Source organism: Balaenoptera acutorostrata, chromosome 12 (genome assembly GCF_949987535.1).
Source record: "Balaenoptera acutorostrata chromosome 12, mBalAcu1.1, whole genome shotgun sequence".
NCBI classification, from domain to species: domain Eukaryota; kingdom Metazoa; phylum Chordata; class Mammalia; order Artiodactyla; family Balaenopteridae; genus Balaenoptera; species Balaenoptera acutorostrata.
Genome location: NC_080075.1, coordinates 513,451 through 529,061, shown reverse-complemented (window position 1 = coordinate 529,061; position 15,611 = coordinate 513,451). Strand labels below are relative to the sequence as shown.

At 45.8% G+C, this 15,611-nt stretch overlaps 2 protein-coding genes across 3 annotated transcripts in view; one reads left to right on the top strand and one right to left on the bottom strand.

Annotated features, from left to right (window-relative positions):
- The window catches only part of SEPTIN10 (septin 10), a 51,742-nt gene extending 47,874 nt beyond the window's left edge, over positions 1–3,868 (bottom strand). Inside the window, exon 1 of one of the 2 annotated variants that reach the window (XM_057557911.1) lies at positions 3,720–3,868. In XM_057557911.1, coding sequence (XP_057413894.1) covers positions 3,720–3,746 — 27 coding nt within the window. In that variant the 5' untranslated portion in view covers positions 3,747–3,868. The remainder of the gene's footprint in view (positions 1–3,719) is intronic. The other variant, XM_057557912.1, reaches the window with a different exon arrangement.
- Positions 3,869–4,135: 267 nt separating this feature from the next.
- SOWAHC (sosondowah ankyrin repeat domain family member C) lies at positions 4,136–8,491 on the top strand. The gene has a single exon (XM_057558665.1). It carries the CDS (start codon positions 4,136–4,138, stop codon positions 5,837–5,839), a length of 1,704 nt encoding a protein of 567 aa, XP_057414648.1. The 3' UTR covers positions 5,840–8,491.
- The last annotated feature ends 7,120 nt before the right edge of the window (positions 8,492–15,611 follow it).

The window sequence follows — 15,611 nt, the reverse complement described above, 5'->3', positions numbered from 1 at the left end:
AGTGGGAAGGGATGTCTCTCCAGATCAGAAACACTGAGGCGGTAATTAACTCCAGGACATAAAAGAGAAGAAGTAAAAGTCACAACTTCAAGGTAGAAAGTAAAACAAATGAAGGAAGCTTCTAAGATACAAAAATTATCCTCACTGAATGATAACTGAAAAAGAAACATAAGAGTTCAAAAGTATAGCATCTGAAACGGGAAATGACAGAGGCAGATTGAAATTGAAGAGATCTGGACACCATTTAAAAGCTTTGGTAAGGATAGTCTGAAGAAGCGGAAAATTATGAGTGTGTTTCTCAAGAGACAGGAAAAGGTAGTCAACGTCATGACAAGATCCACTATCAGAGTCAGCAATAAATAACTATACAGTCAAGATCTCTTGAATCATAAAACTTATGCAATTACTAATGGGGGACATGTAGAGACAGTGGCAGGCACAATATGGCCAAAAGCAGACCTCATCATCACTAGTGTGATTCCTTGAGCATGCACTAAACCTCCCTGAGTCTTTTTAATACAACCTTTGAAGGTCAGTTTCCATTTACAGTTATTACAAAATACTGGCTATACTCCCTATGTTGTACAACATATCTTTGAGTCTTAATGTCCGCTTCTATGAAAAAAAAAAGGTCTGAAAATCTGAAGAGTTTCAAGTGAGATTTAACACAGAGCTCTTTAAAAACTAAAGGTAGAATGAAAATGAAAATACAACATACTAAAATCTGTGGAACACAGCTAAAGCCCTGCTGAGAGGGAAATTCATTAACACCATGTGCCTATATTAGAAAGGAGGAAAAGTCTCAAATCAGTGATCTAAGGTCTCCCCTCAAGAACTTAGAAAAAGAAGAGCAAAATAAACCAAAAGCAAGCAAAGGAATAAAGATAAGATCAGTAATCAGTTTATTGAAAATACAAAGATAATAGAGAAAAACCAACGAAACAAATAGTTCTTTGAAAAGATCAATGAAATTGACAAACTTCTAGCAAGACTGACAAAGAAAGGCAGAAGATGCAAATTACCAATATCAGGAATGAAACAGGGACTGTCACTACAGACTGAAGAAATCAAAAGGATTATAAGATAATATTATGAACAACTCTATAGCAGAAATCTGACAACTTGGAAGGAATGGATCACAAAACCACACACCATCACAACTGACCCAATGTGAAATAACATGAATAGCCAGATAACTATTAAGGAATTTAAATTTGTAAGTTTAAAAGTCCCTCTCCGTAAACTAATATATAGACTTAATGTAATATCTATCAAAATCCCAGCAAAATGCTTTGTAGGTAGACAAGACTATTCTAAAATTTATAATGAAAGGCAAAGAAACTAGAATAGCCAAAAATTTTTTTGAAATACAAGAATAAAGTGAGAAGAATCAGTCGACTCTATTTCAAGACTTATTTATATAGCTACAGGAATCAAGACTGCATGCTAACAGAGACCCCAGAGAGAGATCCACACAAACACACTCAACTGATTTTTGACAAAAGTGCAAAAGCAATTCAAGAAAGGATAGATAGCCTTTTCAACAAATGCTGGAGCATCCATAAGCCAAAAATGACCCTTGACCTAAGTCTTGTATCTTATACAAAAATTAACTCAAAATGGGTCATAGGTTTAGATGTAAAACAAACTATAAAACTGTTAGGAAAAAAATAAGAGAAAACCTTTGGTCTTTTGAGTTAGGCAATGGATTCTTAGACTTGACACAAAGGTACAATCCATATGACGAAAAACTGATAAAATGGATGTTATCAAAACTTTAAAATATGTTTGCTCTGCACAAGTTTCTTTAAGAGGATGGAAAAAACCCACAAAAAATGAGAAAAAACATTTGCAAACCACATAGCAAGGACTGGTGTCTAGAATATATATTTTAAAAACCTCTAAAATCAGGAGTAAAAAAAAATCCAATTAGAAAATGGGCAAAAGAAATGAAGAGACATTTCACTGAAGAGAATATACAGATGGCAAACAAGCACATGAAAAGATGTTTAACATCACTAGCCATTAGAAAAATGCAAGTTAAAACCCCAATATATCATTACATACCTATCAGAAGGTCTAAATAAAAAAACAGGAGCACCAAGCGCTGGGGAGGATGTGGAGAAACTGATCTCGCATACATTGCTGATGGGAATGAAAAATGGTGCAGAAACTCTGGGAAACAGTTTGGCAGTTTCTTATGAAACTAAACATGCAACTGTCATGTGAATCAGAGAACTGACGACTTACATCTTCCTCATGTAACATTACTAAAGCAGCTTTATTCATAACAGCCCAACACTGGAAACAACCTAGGTGTCCTTCAAACAAAGTGTGGTATATCCACCCCCTGGAGTACTACTCAGCAATTAAAAGGAACAAACTAATGATACTTGCGACACCCGAATGAACCTCCAGAAGACGCTGCTGAATGAAAAATACCCAGTCCCCACAGGTTACACACTGGGCGATCCCATTATATAACAGTCTCGAAATGACAAACTCATAGAAATCACAGACTGCAGTAGTTGCTAGGGGCTAAGGAGGAGGTGGAGTGGAACGGAAGCGGCCGTGGCTACAAAAGGGCAGCGAAGGGCCCTGGGGCGAAGGAGAGCTCTGTCCTCACACAGCAGTGTCAGTGTCCTGGGTGTGCGCTTCACTGTGGTTGGCAGCGTGTTATTATCAAGGAAGACTGGGTAGAGGGTGCTGGGGAATTCTGTTACTTCTCACAGTTGCACAAGAATTTACAATTATCTCAAAAACTTTAATTAAAGGTAAACTTATTGCAAAATAAGCACAGCAACTGACAAGAAATCCACCATCAATTAAATGATTAAACTCTCTCCAGCCCAAGTGTAATTCTGAAGACTGAACTTCACTCTGAACCAAAGAGTTTAAAACACATTTTCCTCACCCACACGTGCACACAAACACAGCAACGGTAACAAGGCAGTCCAGACAGGAAAGCTGAGACCTCCCTAACGACAGGACACAGAGGAAAGAGACCTGGGCTGAATCAGGACAAAAACCCTTCTCCAGGCTCTATCAAACTGGCTGTGTGACTTGGGAACATCACCCAACCCCTCAGGTCGCCACAAGCTAAACTTTTAATCTGGGAGACTGCTTAGACCAGCACTTTTCAAAACTTTTGGTCTCAGGCCCCCGAAGAGCTTTTGTTTACAAGGATTACGACCACTGATATTTATAGTATCAGAAATTAAAACAAAATTTTCAAAAGGCAAGTGGTCCTTCCACAATGTATAGCGTCTGGAAAACTCCACGGCACTCACAAGAGAATGAGAGTGAAAAGGGCAAGGAACAGCTTGGAATGGCCGAGGACACAACTGTGACCATCCCACGGCTTACTCTGAAATGAGATCAGTGCATAAAAGGGACTTGAAAGGTACAGAACACCGAACAAATCAGCCACATCAGTTCTTTTAACGGAAAAGGGCGCCAAGGCGGGAGAAAAAGGCTCCAATCCCAAGGAGGTCGATACTGGGTAAAATGGGGGGCTTCTGAAGGCCTGGGAGGCCGAGTCCAGTGGGCCAGCCCGCCACCGGCCCGCTCTCGCGCGTTCGGGACCGTTACAGAAACCGCCCCCGCTTCAGACTCAACTTCGGGGAAGACGGGAAGCCCCGCGAAGCCTCGGCCGCCGGGAGGGGCCGTGGCAGGAGGGCGGGGGTCCCGGGGAGGGGGGCGGGGGATCGGGGACTCACCAGGTGCCGCGCCACCTCGGAAGACATGGTCCGGGCGGGGCTGGGCGGGCGGAGGGCCAGCGAGGCGGCTGCAGCCGGCCGAGTGGCGCGTCCGGCGGCGGAGGGGCGCTGGGGGCGGGACGGGACGGGACGGGGCGGGGCGGCGCGGGCGGGAGGGGGAAAGGGAGGAGCGGCGGTGGGGGGTCCGGGGGCCTCAGTGACGTGGAGGGCCGGGCGGGATGGCGCGAGGCGGGGTCCGGTCGGGAAGGGAGGGGAGCTGAGGGGAGGGGTCCCGCGGCCTCAGTGACGTGGGGGGCCGGGCAGGATGGCGCGGGGGGCAGGGGTCCAAGAGGGAGGGGAGGGGAGATGAGAGGAGGGGTCCAGTGGCCTCAGTGAGCTAGGGGGCGGGGCGGGCCGCGCGTCTCCACCGCGCCCAGATGCCGCGCGCGCGAAGCGGGCCTGTCACAGGAGTGCCCAGACCTTTTAGAGAACGACCAGTTAGTGCCGGGGAGAGAATGGAGCACACTCGGGACACGAGGAGAAAGACGCGCGGAAAAGCGGCCGCGGCTTTTCTGACAGCCGGGGCGGGGCTGGAGCACAGATTGCGGCCTGAGCGGGCGCCGGAAGTGGGCGGGGTCGGGGCGTGTCCCCTGGCAGGAGCGGTCATTGCGGACCGCTCACGGTCCGGAAGTGGGTGGAGCCAGGGCGTGTTCTCCGGGGAGAGCACTGATTGCGGCCTGCGCGGGGACCGAAAGGGGGCGGTGCGGAGAGGAGCGGGGCCAGCGGGAGCGGTGAGGCGGCCAGTGCGAAGGCCGGAAGTGGGCGTGTCCGTCCGGCGGGGGCGTGTCCGCGGGTGCGGCCGGGGGGCGGTGGGGGCTAGTCAGGCCGCTGCAGCGCGCGAGGAGCCTGAGGAGGGGCTGGCCGCGTCGGTCCGGAGCCGGCCAGGTGCGCGGCCGCGCATGGAGGGTCCAGTGGAGTGCGGGGCCCGGGACCAGGCCGAGCTGGAGCAGCCCGTCGGGGGCGCCCTGGGCGGTACGCCCGAGCAGCGCGCCCGCTGCCGCCTCAGGGAGCCGGGGCACTCGGCGGCAGACCCCGCCAACCCCGCCGACCCCGCCGACCCCGCCGACCCCTCCGACCCCGCGGACGGCGCCCCGAGCGCGCCCCCGGGGAGGCGGCCCCGCGGCGGCGCCGCGGAAGAGGGCGCGCGGCCCGAGGTGCCTGGCGATGCGCCGCGGCCCGGCCGCCCCGCGCCCCGGGAGGCGGCGGGGGGCTCCCCGCAGCTGCGGCGCGGCCCCGGGGGCGCGGACGGCGCGGCGGCAGAGGAGGAGGGCGCGGGCGCGCTGACGCTGGACCCGCTGGAGCACGCGTGGATGCTGTCGGCCGCCGACGGCCGCTGGGACAGCCTAGAGGGGCTGCTGGCCTGCGAGCCCGGCCTGCTGGCCAAGCGCGACTTCATCACCGGCTTCACCTGCCTGCACTGGGCGGCCAAGCACGGCCGGCAGGAGCTGCTGGCACTGCTGGTGCGCTTCGCGGGCCAGCACCGGCTGCCGGTGAACATCAACGCGCGCACAAGCGGCGGCTACACCGCGCTGCACCTGGCGGCCATGCACGGGCACGTGGAGGTGGTGAAGCTGCTGGTCGGGGCCTACGACGCGGACGTGGACGTGCGCGACTACAGCGGCAAGAAGCCCTCGCAGTACCTGAGCCCGAGCACCGCCGAGGAGATCCGGACCCTGGTGGGCGCCCTGGACGAGGACGAAGCCGAGAGCGCGGCGGGTAGCGGGGGAGGGCGCTGGAGACTCTCGAGGGTGCTGCCCTCGACCCTCATCTCCGGCAGGCTCTCGCACGCTCTGGAGGACGGCGGGGACCACCACCACCATCACCATCACCATCACCTGGCCGAGGGATTGGCTGCGGGCAAAGCGAAGGAGCCGGGTCGCAAAGCCTCGGGCAGCTCTAGTGGGCGGATGAAACCCAGACTCAACAAAATCCGCTTCCGAACCCAGATCATCCACACCACACCCTCTTTCAGAGACCCGGAGCAGCCCCTGGAGGAGGGGGAGGACGAAGAGGAGGACCGGTCTTTTAAAGGCCACTCATCCTCATTCAAATTGAGACCCAAGTCCAATGTATTCGGGTAAAAATGATTTCTTTTAGAACGTTCTAAGACTTGTTTGTCGTCTTAGGAATAGGGTACTAGGTGTAGACAAGGAAGTGAGACCAGAAAAGACTTAAGCTAAATGCTGCATTCTTACTTCGGGGGGTTGGAAAGGATGGGGAGGAATTCTCCTTAGCAGTATGGCTGCAGTGGATTTCCAAGCGATTCCTCAAACCTTGACCTAGGCCTCTTTCCCCCCTGCCACCCTTCTGCGCTGGAGTCCCTGTTTCTAGGGACTGAAAGTGTATCTAAATCAGGTGCTGAGTTGATGATTGAGGGTCCCTTTGATTGAAACATTGCCGGATACCATACAGAGTAAGGAGCATTGCACATTCGTATCTGTTTTTAATAGTGGCGACTCTTCCAAGAGCAACAGGAAATGCAAATTGTAATGAAGCTGGTAGTGTTTGTAAGTGTGAACAAACCGACATACTACCCTGTGTTTTTACTAATTGCATTTGTTTTTTAAGATGCTACTGAAGGTCAGGTCAGAGTTGAAATGCACAAATACTAATTAGAGAATAATGTGAATACAATTGGGAATCTCTTGGTACCCTACTTGTAAGTAGGGTTCACCTGTTTTCAACAGCAATTTCAGCTTTGGTCACTGAACTAAAGAAATAGGCAGCACTCACTTTTGAGTTAATCTGTTGTGTGGTTTCCTCTTAATTATCTCTAATACCACTGCACTTAGTATTAAGGTACATTATTAATAACTACACAAATTTTTATTTAAAGAAAACACTTTTAACAACCTATGGTACTTTTAAGTAAATATTGCCTCTGGTTCTGATTCTCACTAACTTGTTTTGCTTTTCCAAAAGTCTGAATTTGTCGGAGTTTTTATTCTGGGGGTCATTTAACCGTTGGTTCTACTTGGCATGACCCTATTTGGCAGTGCTTAGAGTTGAATTGCCTACAGAAACTATTTCTGGTTTAGATTATTAACAAAAATTGACATAAATGTTAGTGAACTGATGCTTCTGTGAAGTAATTATTAAATGAACTTAATGATTCTCACATAAGGTACACTTTTTATTTTACTAATGAAATACATTCATAGTCTCAATACTTTGTAGCAATGTTTTACAAATGTTTAAAATACTCAATCTTTTCAATTTTCCAGTGTTTCCTTGAATCTATTAGAGACATGGAGTGAAGTTATTGGAAAGCTAGCTAGTAAATCTACCCAGTTAAAAATAGCACTTTATAAAAGGGAAAAGAAAATAGATGGGACTATTTCTATATTTAAATGCTGCTGGCTATTGAATCCCTTCACATATAAGTGAAAAAATATCGGTCATTAAAATTAAAGACTTGTTTAACTGTGGTTCTTAACTATATTTCGTTCAGATATGTTAGGGTGAGTGTCTTTATTGTTCAGTTTAACTCACAGGCATATTAAATTCACTTGTAACAAGATTCAAAACGACTTGTGGGAGACTAATTCCAAAACGTCCTTCTCCCTTGGTCTTTTTGGTCTCATAGTTGCTGAAATATAAGTATTGCAGCCTGTAGTGATGACAGAGTGAGTTAACAGATTGCAGAGTGAATGAACCAATACATGAATTACACAGAACTGCAGTGTTTAGAGAGTTCTTAGATCTTTAATTTCCAAAGTTGTAGAAATTTGTAACAAGTTGGTCACACCTCTCTAGACAGCAATTGATTTCGTTTAAAGACTAACGAAAAACATTCACATAAAATATATAAACTATTGTCCATTTGTGTGCCTTTACTTTTGTTTTAGGATTATGGAAGTGGGATATGTACATTTGAGAAGCACTTTTATCCATACATGTGGGTGAAAATCTAATTTTGTATAAATCAAAAGTAGGTTCCTTGAAGGTGAAAAGCAGTCATTTGTTCCGGATCATACACACATTGCCTGTATCTAGTGTGGGGTAAGTTGTAACTTCTCACTGAGTCTTCGGTTTCAAGGACGTGTGAAGCCAAAGTGAACCATAAAAACACTGCGGAACCACCTCCCCGTTCCACTGAACAGTCAGTGTTAATCTCTCAAATGTGTATGTTAGTGCCTAATTGCACAGAATCTATAATTTGCTAGATCTTTAGGGGTTGAGTCAATACTTAACTTGCTTTTCACATTAAAGAATTCAACTTTTCAGATAAAATATACTTTAAAATTTCAAAAATCATTCCTGGGGGAACTTCTAGCATTCCTTGTCATGATGTACTTGTGTGCAGTAAGTGCAGCATTTTCAGCTACTTAACTCTGTTCTTCTTATTTTTTCAATTTCTAAATTGAGATTATAAAAAGCAAGTGATTTGTGTAATTTGATGTTTGTGGAGTTGTGCCTACCATTAATGGAAATGTGCACGCCAGTTACGCAGAGGTCGTTGATGTGAAACTGTGGTTAGAAAATCCAGGTGTGTCGGTGTGTTTCTTACAGGTGCACTGGACACTAGTGAATTTGTCACAGCTCTCTTCACTTTTATGGTGTATAAAGTGCAGCTAGCATATAAAACTTGAAAATATGGCACTAGTCTATTCATGCCTGAAATCTTGGAGTCCAGGATGCCTTGTCTCTTACTTTTCAAATAAGTGAAACTTTGGGAGTTTAGAATGTAAAATTTGTAAAGTTTGTTTTGTCAAAATAAAACGTTCACACTAGATTTTTCCTCTGAATTGTCTAAATCACTATAGTCCTTTATATTTTTACCTGTCTGGGGTTTTACATTTCGCACAATGCTTTTTGAAGTTTGCATCTATTTGATCCTTTTTCTATCCCTTAAATCATTGGCCGTATATCCTTAATTTACAGATAAGGGAATGAAGGTTGATGCTGTTCAGGGTCACAAAGTCAATGGCAGTAAGATCTCAAGACTTGGTGCTTTTCCACAACATTATCTTTTCTGCACTTTGAATTGCCAAATTTTGGCAAAGGTGCTGCAGTTGGGCACCAGCGGTGGAGGAATCAGCTTGGGGAGAGGGTAGTAACTCTACCACTACCTTAAAAAAAAAAAAAATTGCAAATGAAGCGACCAACAAGGGATTAATCTCCAAAATATGCAAACAACTCATAGAGCTCAATATCAAAAAAAAAAAAAAAAACCAATCAAAAAATAGGTGGAAGATCTAAATAGACATTTCTCCAAAGAAGACATACAGTTGGCCAAAAAGCATATGAAAAGATGCTCAACATCACGAATTATTAGAGAAATGCAAATCAAAACTACAATGAGGTATCACCTCACACCAGGAAGAATGGCCATCATCAAAAAATCTACAAACAAATAAATGCTGGAGAGGGTGTGGAGGAAAGGGAACCCTCTTACACTGTTGGTGGGAAGGTAAATTGGTGCAGCCACTATGGAGAACAGTATGGAGGTTCCTTAAAAAACTAAAATAGAATTACCATATGACCCAGCAATCCCACTCCTGGGCATATATCTGGAGAAAAGTGTAATTTGAAAAGATCCATGTACCCCAATGTTCATTACAGCACTATTTCCAATAGCCAGGACATGGAGGCAACCAAAATGTCCATCAACAGAGGAATGGTTAAGGAAGATGTGGTACATACATACAATGGAATATTACTCAGCCATAAAAAAAGAATGAAATAATGCCACTTGCAACAACATAGATGGACCTAGAGATTGTCATACTGAGTGAAGTAAGTCAGATAGAGAAAGACATACATCATATGGTATCCCTTGTATGTGGAATCTAAAAAGAGGGGTACAAATGAACTTATTTACAAAACAGAAATAGAGTCACAGATGTAGAAAACAAACATGGTTACCAAGGGGGCAAGGGGGGGGATAAATTGGGAGATTGGAATTGACATATACACACTACTATATATAAAATAGATAACTAATAAGAACCTACTGTATAGCACAGGGAACTCTATTCACTACTCTGTAATGACCTGTATGGGAAAAGAATCTAAAAAGAACGGATGTATATATGAGTGTAACTGATTCACTTTGCTGTAAAGCAGAAACTAACACAACATTGGAAATCAACTATACTCCAATCAAAATTAATTTAAAAAAAATTAAAAAACCCATGGCTCAAGCACACACCAGCTACCAGAAACTCTCCCTTCCCAGACTGGAGCTTAAGGAAGATGGGAATGCCTTTTTCCATTTTCTTTAATATCCATCAAGCATTGGACATTAATGAATTTATTTCCTCATCAAGGTTGCCTTTGATCTTTGTTTTAACCAAGTTCAGCAGGTGGCAGAGGGACTTGTGAATCTTTGCTGTAACTGTCCGCCATTGGTCCCTCTCAGGAAGATCCTGCTATGATTGCTGCTGGGGCTTTTTGTTGTTGCTGTTAATTTATGACAGCTTATAAAACAAGATAAGTCTAGTTTCTGTTTCTAGAATGACTTCTTTCCTTAGAAGTACGTATCTTAAAAGGATTCACTGAGGAATCCCCATGAAGATATCTTTGTAATTTTTCCTAGTGAAAGAGTATTTTTTGTTTTGCTAAATACACGGTATTATTTAGAGTTTCTTGTAAATCAATCCTAAAAGTACTTGGGAATTTGCTGCAAACCAGTGTTCCTTCAATGATGAGTCAAATAGTTACTATTAGAGGGCTGGGAGGTGACCCTTCGTGAACCTGTTTTTCAAGATATAGCAGCAGAGTTGTTTGCAACACTATCAGATTTTTTTTTTCTGAAGAATACTGCTTTCATGTTACCAAACTTTTTTCTCCTCAATCTTCTCTTCAAAGGTCAGTTTTGTCTCAGGAAGTGACTTCCCCATTCAGCTGATAAAGTGTCTGCTTTTCCATATTTATCGGGGAATGAATGACAAGTGTCCCCACAGGCACAATGCCTGGCATGTCGAAGGTACACAATAAGTGTTTTGTTTTAATGGAAAACTCTAAGGAAATTTTTCATAATGTTGCATCACATGGATAATGTCAACAATATGCATTCATTCCAACTGAATAAGGGTAAGAATTTTTCCTACAATGTGGCTCTACTGCCAGCCAACCCCTGCATCTGCAGCCTAGCCCAAGGAACAATCTATTCCAATCCTGGAGGTAAAATCGGCTTTATTAGGATTTTACTTTGTAAGCAATTCAAGAGATTTTCAACAGTAAATTTGATTATAAGAAGTTTTACCTTACAAGTTTATTCAAGTACATAATCCCTAGGAGGATCTGCTTTAACTGGCTTTAAATATTCTAAGTATTATCATGCATACAAATGACTACTTATTCTGTGAAACCATAAAAAGCAAGAGAATAGGGAGATGAAGTTTATTTCAGCTTAGAGAACTTTCTAATAATCATTTTAAACATGCCATGGACTGTCGCATAAGGTAGAACACTCAGCCTTTGGAAATATTTGGTCAGGGGTTACATGAGGACCTGAAAAGCTAAAACAGATCATTTTAAAGCACCCCTGTGACTGATGCGGTATTGAGAAACACTGCTCTAGGCCTTCCACTCTGACCAAAGTTTCAGCCCAAATTTGGCTGACTTAGAATGAAGTTTAATAGTAAAGTAGGATCGTAAAAGTTTTTTGTTTTTTTTTTTAAACCAAACTTTACGCTGCTCTGATCAAAGAACCTGGAAGTGCCTGTTAGAATATTCTTTTGGGTCTGTAAGAAACTTTGAGCTAAATACTCTAGAAAGGTAATTGAGAATCCTTGAGATTTCTCCAGAAGTTTCCAATATTGATGAATGTGATCTTCAAGTTTTGTCTTCATCCATTCGGGCTGCTGAAACAGAATCCCATAAACTAGGTGGCTTGTATACAACAGTTACAAGTTGAGTTTGTTTTTCACAGTTATGGAAGCCGGGAGTGCAAGATCAAGGCCCCGGCAAATTTGGTGTCCAGTGAGGGCCCGGTTCACAGATGGCTGGCTGTTCCCTGTGTCCTCCCGCTGTTGCGTCAGAGGGTCTCTGGTAAGGGCACTAATCCCGTCATTAGATGAAGCCCTCCAAAAGGCCCCACTTCCTCACACCATCAGCTTGGGGTTTGGGTTTCAGCACGAATTCTGGGGGACAAAAACCTTCAGTCCATGACAGCTTGCATTCACCAGGCAGTTACTTGGTTGCAGTCAGCAGTTCCACACCCTGCTGCAGGCTGAGTCGGCACCGAGGGGATTGAAAGCTGGCCGAGGGTGTTCTTCGGCTGTAAACACCGTCAGTTCTCCCAGGAGGCAGGCTGTGTACGCCAGGCAAGGTTTTAAGCATTTTATGAAAAGTAAGCTGTTTAATTCTCCCACCTCCCCCCGCCCCAACTGTAGCATCTCCGTTTCGTTGATGAGGAGTCCATGGCAGAAACTGGCTGCTTGCCCAAGTTCACAAAGTGAGTTGGCAGCAGAGCCTGGCCTTGAACTCAGGCAGCTGGGCGCCAGGCCACGCGGGGACCACGAGCTGTGCCACTTCTCTGGGAGCACAGAAGGCAGGGCTACCACCCTCTGATGGAGAGAGCGCACTGTCCCTGTGGAAGAAGAGACCAGACAAACCGCAGACAAGCACTAATGGGCGAGACAGATTGGACTTGCACACTTAATATTGTTTCCGCACAGGAAAAGAATAGAACTGGACTTTTGGGTGTTTGGTCCTTTCCATCTCACCTAGGGTAAAATTCATCTGCGGTGGGAAAGAACATCTCCTTAGCTCCCAGTGGTGGAGTTGACAAAATGTGTAGGGTGTGGTTATGTTTCTCTCTTTCCTCTCCCCCAACCTCCACCAACTTGTCTGAGCACTTGAGCTCTAGTGGAAGGGCCCATTCTGCATAATCCTGGGATTATAGGTGGACCTGGAGGAGAACCACCAACACAGCAACCACTTTCCTTACCATAAATTTCTAAATTTGTAACCCACTAATTCCGAATTTTGGAATCTCATTTTGGAATAGGCAGACGCTTGCCTTTGCTCTACTACAAAGGGTGATGGTTGAAGATGATTGAATGTCTTTAAGAACATAATATTTTTTTTTGAAGGTAATTTTCTCTTTTTTTTTTTTATAGATTTAATTAATTAAGTTTTTTGGCTGCCTTGGGTCTTTGTTGCTGCACGCTGACAGAGAGCTGGGGCTACTCTGCCTTGCTGTGCGCGGGCTTCTTAGTGCGGTGGCTTCTCGTGTTGCAGAGCACGGGATCTAGAGCGCAGGCTTCAGTACCTGTGGCCCACGGGCTTAGTTGCTCCGCGGCCTGTGGGATCTTCCCGGACCAGGGCTCGCACCGGTGTCCCCTGCGTTGGCAAGCGGATTCTTAACCACTGCGCCACCAGGGAAGTCCCAAGAACAGAATCTTTAAGGATATCTGCTCATTGCTTGCAAACTACTCTTAAAAAATGAGTTGCTACAACTTTGATACCCAATTAACTATGCATGAACTTCAAATGAATAAAAATGCCTTGCTTTAATTTATTTACTATTTTTATATTTTAAAAAATGTATACTCATGGACAGTTAGAAGAAGAAAGGGCGAAAAGTAAAGACGACTCATTTCTCCGCCATTTCCATCCCCGCGTAACTCCAGCTAACGGTTCCTTCTATACTTTTGGGTATTGGACTTTTCTTTAATTCAGGCTGGCCTGTCTCCCTGATTTAAAATGATTTACCCAATTTTTGCTGGGTTATACGGAATGCAGACGTTGAAGAAGTGAGAAAAAGCTGGTATTGGGCTTTCCGCCCCGGGGCGCCCTTGCAGCGGGAGGCATGCGCACGCCCGCCCCCGGGCTTCCGCCACAGCCGCCTGCGCGCCGGCTTCCGGCCTCCGGCCTCGCTTCCGGCCCCTCGCCGCCCACAGCAGGCCCTGTCCAGGCCCGGAACCCTTCTCCGAGCTGCGCAGGCAGCGGGCTCGCTTCCTGCCGCTGCCCCTCCCTGCCTCCCAACCCTGACCACTTGACAGTTTGCCGCTGCGCGCCCCCGGCTCCCGGGGCCCTGGTTTTCTGGCCCCTGTCTGTTCCCAAGAGCACATGGCTTCGTCTCGCCCCGCCATCCTGAACGTGCTTCCTCTCAGCAGCTGTTTGAAGACTGAGGAATGAACGGCTCTTCTGGCCACCTGGCCCTCCCGCCGTCTATACTTTGCCCACAACTTTGGGATCTTCAAGAAGGGGATGCATCTGGAGCTGCTTTTCCTCAGACCTGTGCTGCGTGGCGCTGGTGGAGAGCTGCTAGGAGGTGAGTCCGGGGTCTGCTTGGGGCCATGTTGTCCATTGAAAAGCCATCCCACCCTAGTTATCTTCCCCAGGGCCTTGCCCAATGCCTGTTCCTGGGAAAGTTCCTTCCAGGAGAGGTAACGCGTTAAACCTTAATCGCCACTAGAAAACCGTGCATTCCTTGATCAAAAAGCTGGAAAACCACCTTCAAAACAAATTTAACGTCCTGAAAAAACTCCACAGCAAGATTGGTAAGGTTGGGGTGGGGAGAGGAAAGGAGAAGGGAGAGAGGACCCAGGAGAGCCTGAGGTGGGGAGCCCTGGCTGGCGATCTTCTCCTGCGCCATCTTTGTGCCCGTTTACGTCTACAGAAATATGACGGTCGCCCTTCTGTGCACCATCAGGGCTCGGCGTCCTCTGTCAGTCTGCAGGCTCCAGGAGGGAGGCTCTGCATCCCCTGCTCTGGCAGCTGTTTGCATCGAAGTGTTCAAAGGAGACCATGGGGGCCTGGATGTGGTCTGAGGCCAAGATGAAAACGCCTCGGTTCAGCCCATCCGACAAAACTGTTTTGCGGGAACCCCCCCTGGGGATGTTCCTGGCGGTCAGCTCCTCCTTCCTCCCTGGCGGGGATAATAGACTCTGCACCGGGTGACCCTTCTGCTTGCGGCGGCTTCCACGCACTTCCTGCCGTCTCTTGCGTGAACACAGGCATCTGTTTATTCAGGTGTGGGCTGTGTTGAAATTAAGCCCTTAACTAACTGCGGAGCAAGTGAACAGAATAGAGGAGTATTTAAGCGAAATGTTGCTGGGGGCGAGGGGGACTTTAAACCACCACCATGTGCCTTTCGTTCGAGGTGAATTCTGCCACTAGTACAGGATATTGAGGAGGGAATTCCTAACACCAGTGGAAAGTCGGGCAGGCTAGACCTTGAGGTCATTTTAATTAGAAACTTGTGTGATAGAGATGCTTATTCTCGCGCTCCAGAAACCTAGCTACAGGTCACGCTCAGTGTTCGCTAACCCCAGGACCTATATTGAAGCAGACATTTGTCAGCCTAGTTTGAGTTTGCTAAATAGAAATGAATTGCACTTGTAACATCTTATAATTCAGATTTTTCATCAATTCATGTTGATCTCACCCCCAATTAGTGTTGCTTTTAGTATTTTAAAATACTTAGATATAATTGACTCATGAAAAACCTAGATTACTTTATCCTTGAAAGCGACCACTATTTCTTTACAACTGGAAAATTGTTCTGCCATTTACTTGCCATTTAAACGTAGGCAGCTATGTATTTTGAGTTTCAGTAGTTCATCTATAAATTGGAGGTGATAAATCCTGTATGTACAGCCCATCACACTTAGTGGTTTTGAGATTCAAATGATACATCGTGAGGACGGTTTAAAATACTAAATAAAATACTGACCACATCACAAGTGGAATTAAAGCAGGAGTTCTTTTTCCCCTCTTTTCTCCCCAAATCAGACTGTTTTCTTCCTCTTCTAAAATCATAAAAAGGCATAGGGTGATGTATACCAAATTAAATCTGATTTTTACCTCTGGGGAAAAGGAGAATGAAATGGAGAAACTTAACTGTATCTATGGAGTTTTGTTTCTTTAAAACAATCTGAATCAAACATAGCAAGA

What these genes read in the sequence shown, in the direction of transcription:
- SOWAHC (XM_057558665.1), top strand. Translation starts at nt 4,136, where the DNA reads ATGCCGCGCGCGCGAAGCGGGCCTGTCACAGGAGTGCCCAGACCTTTT.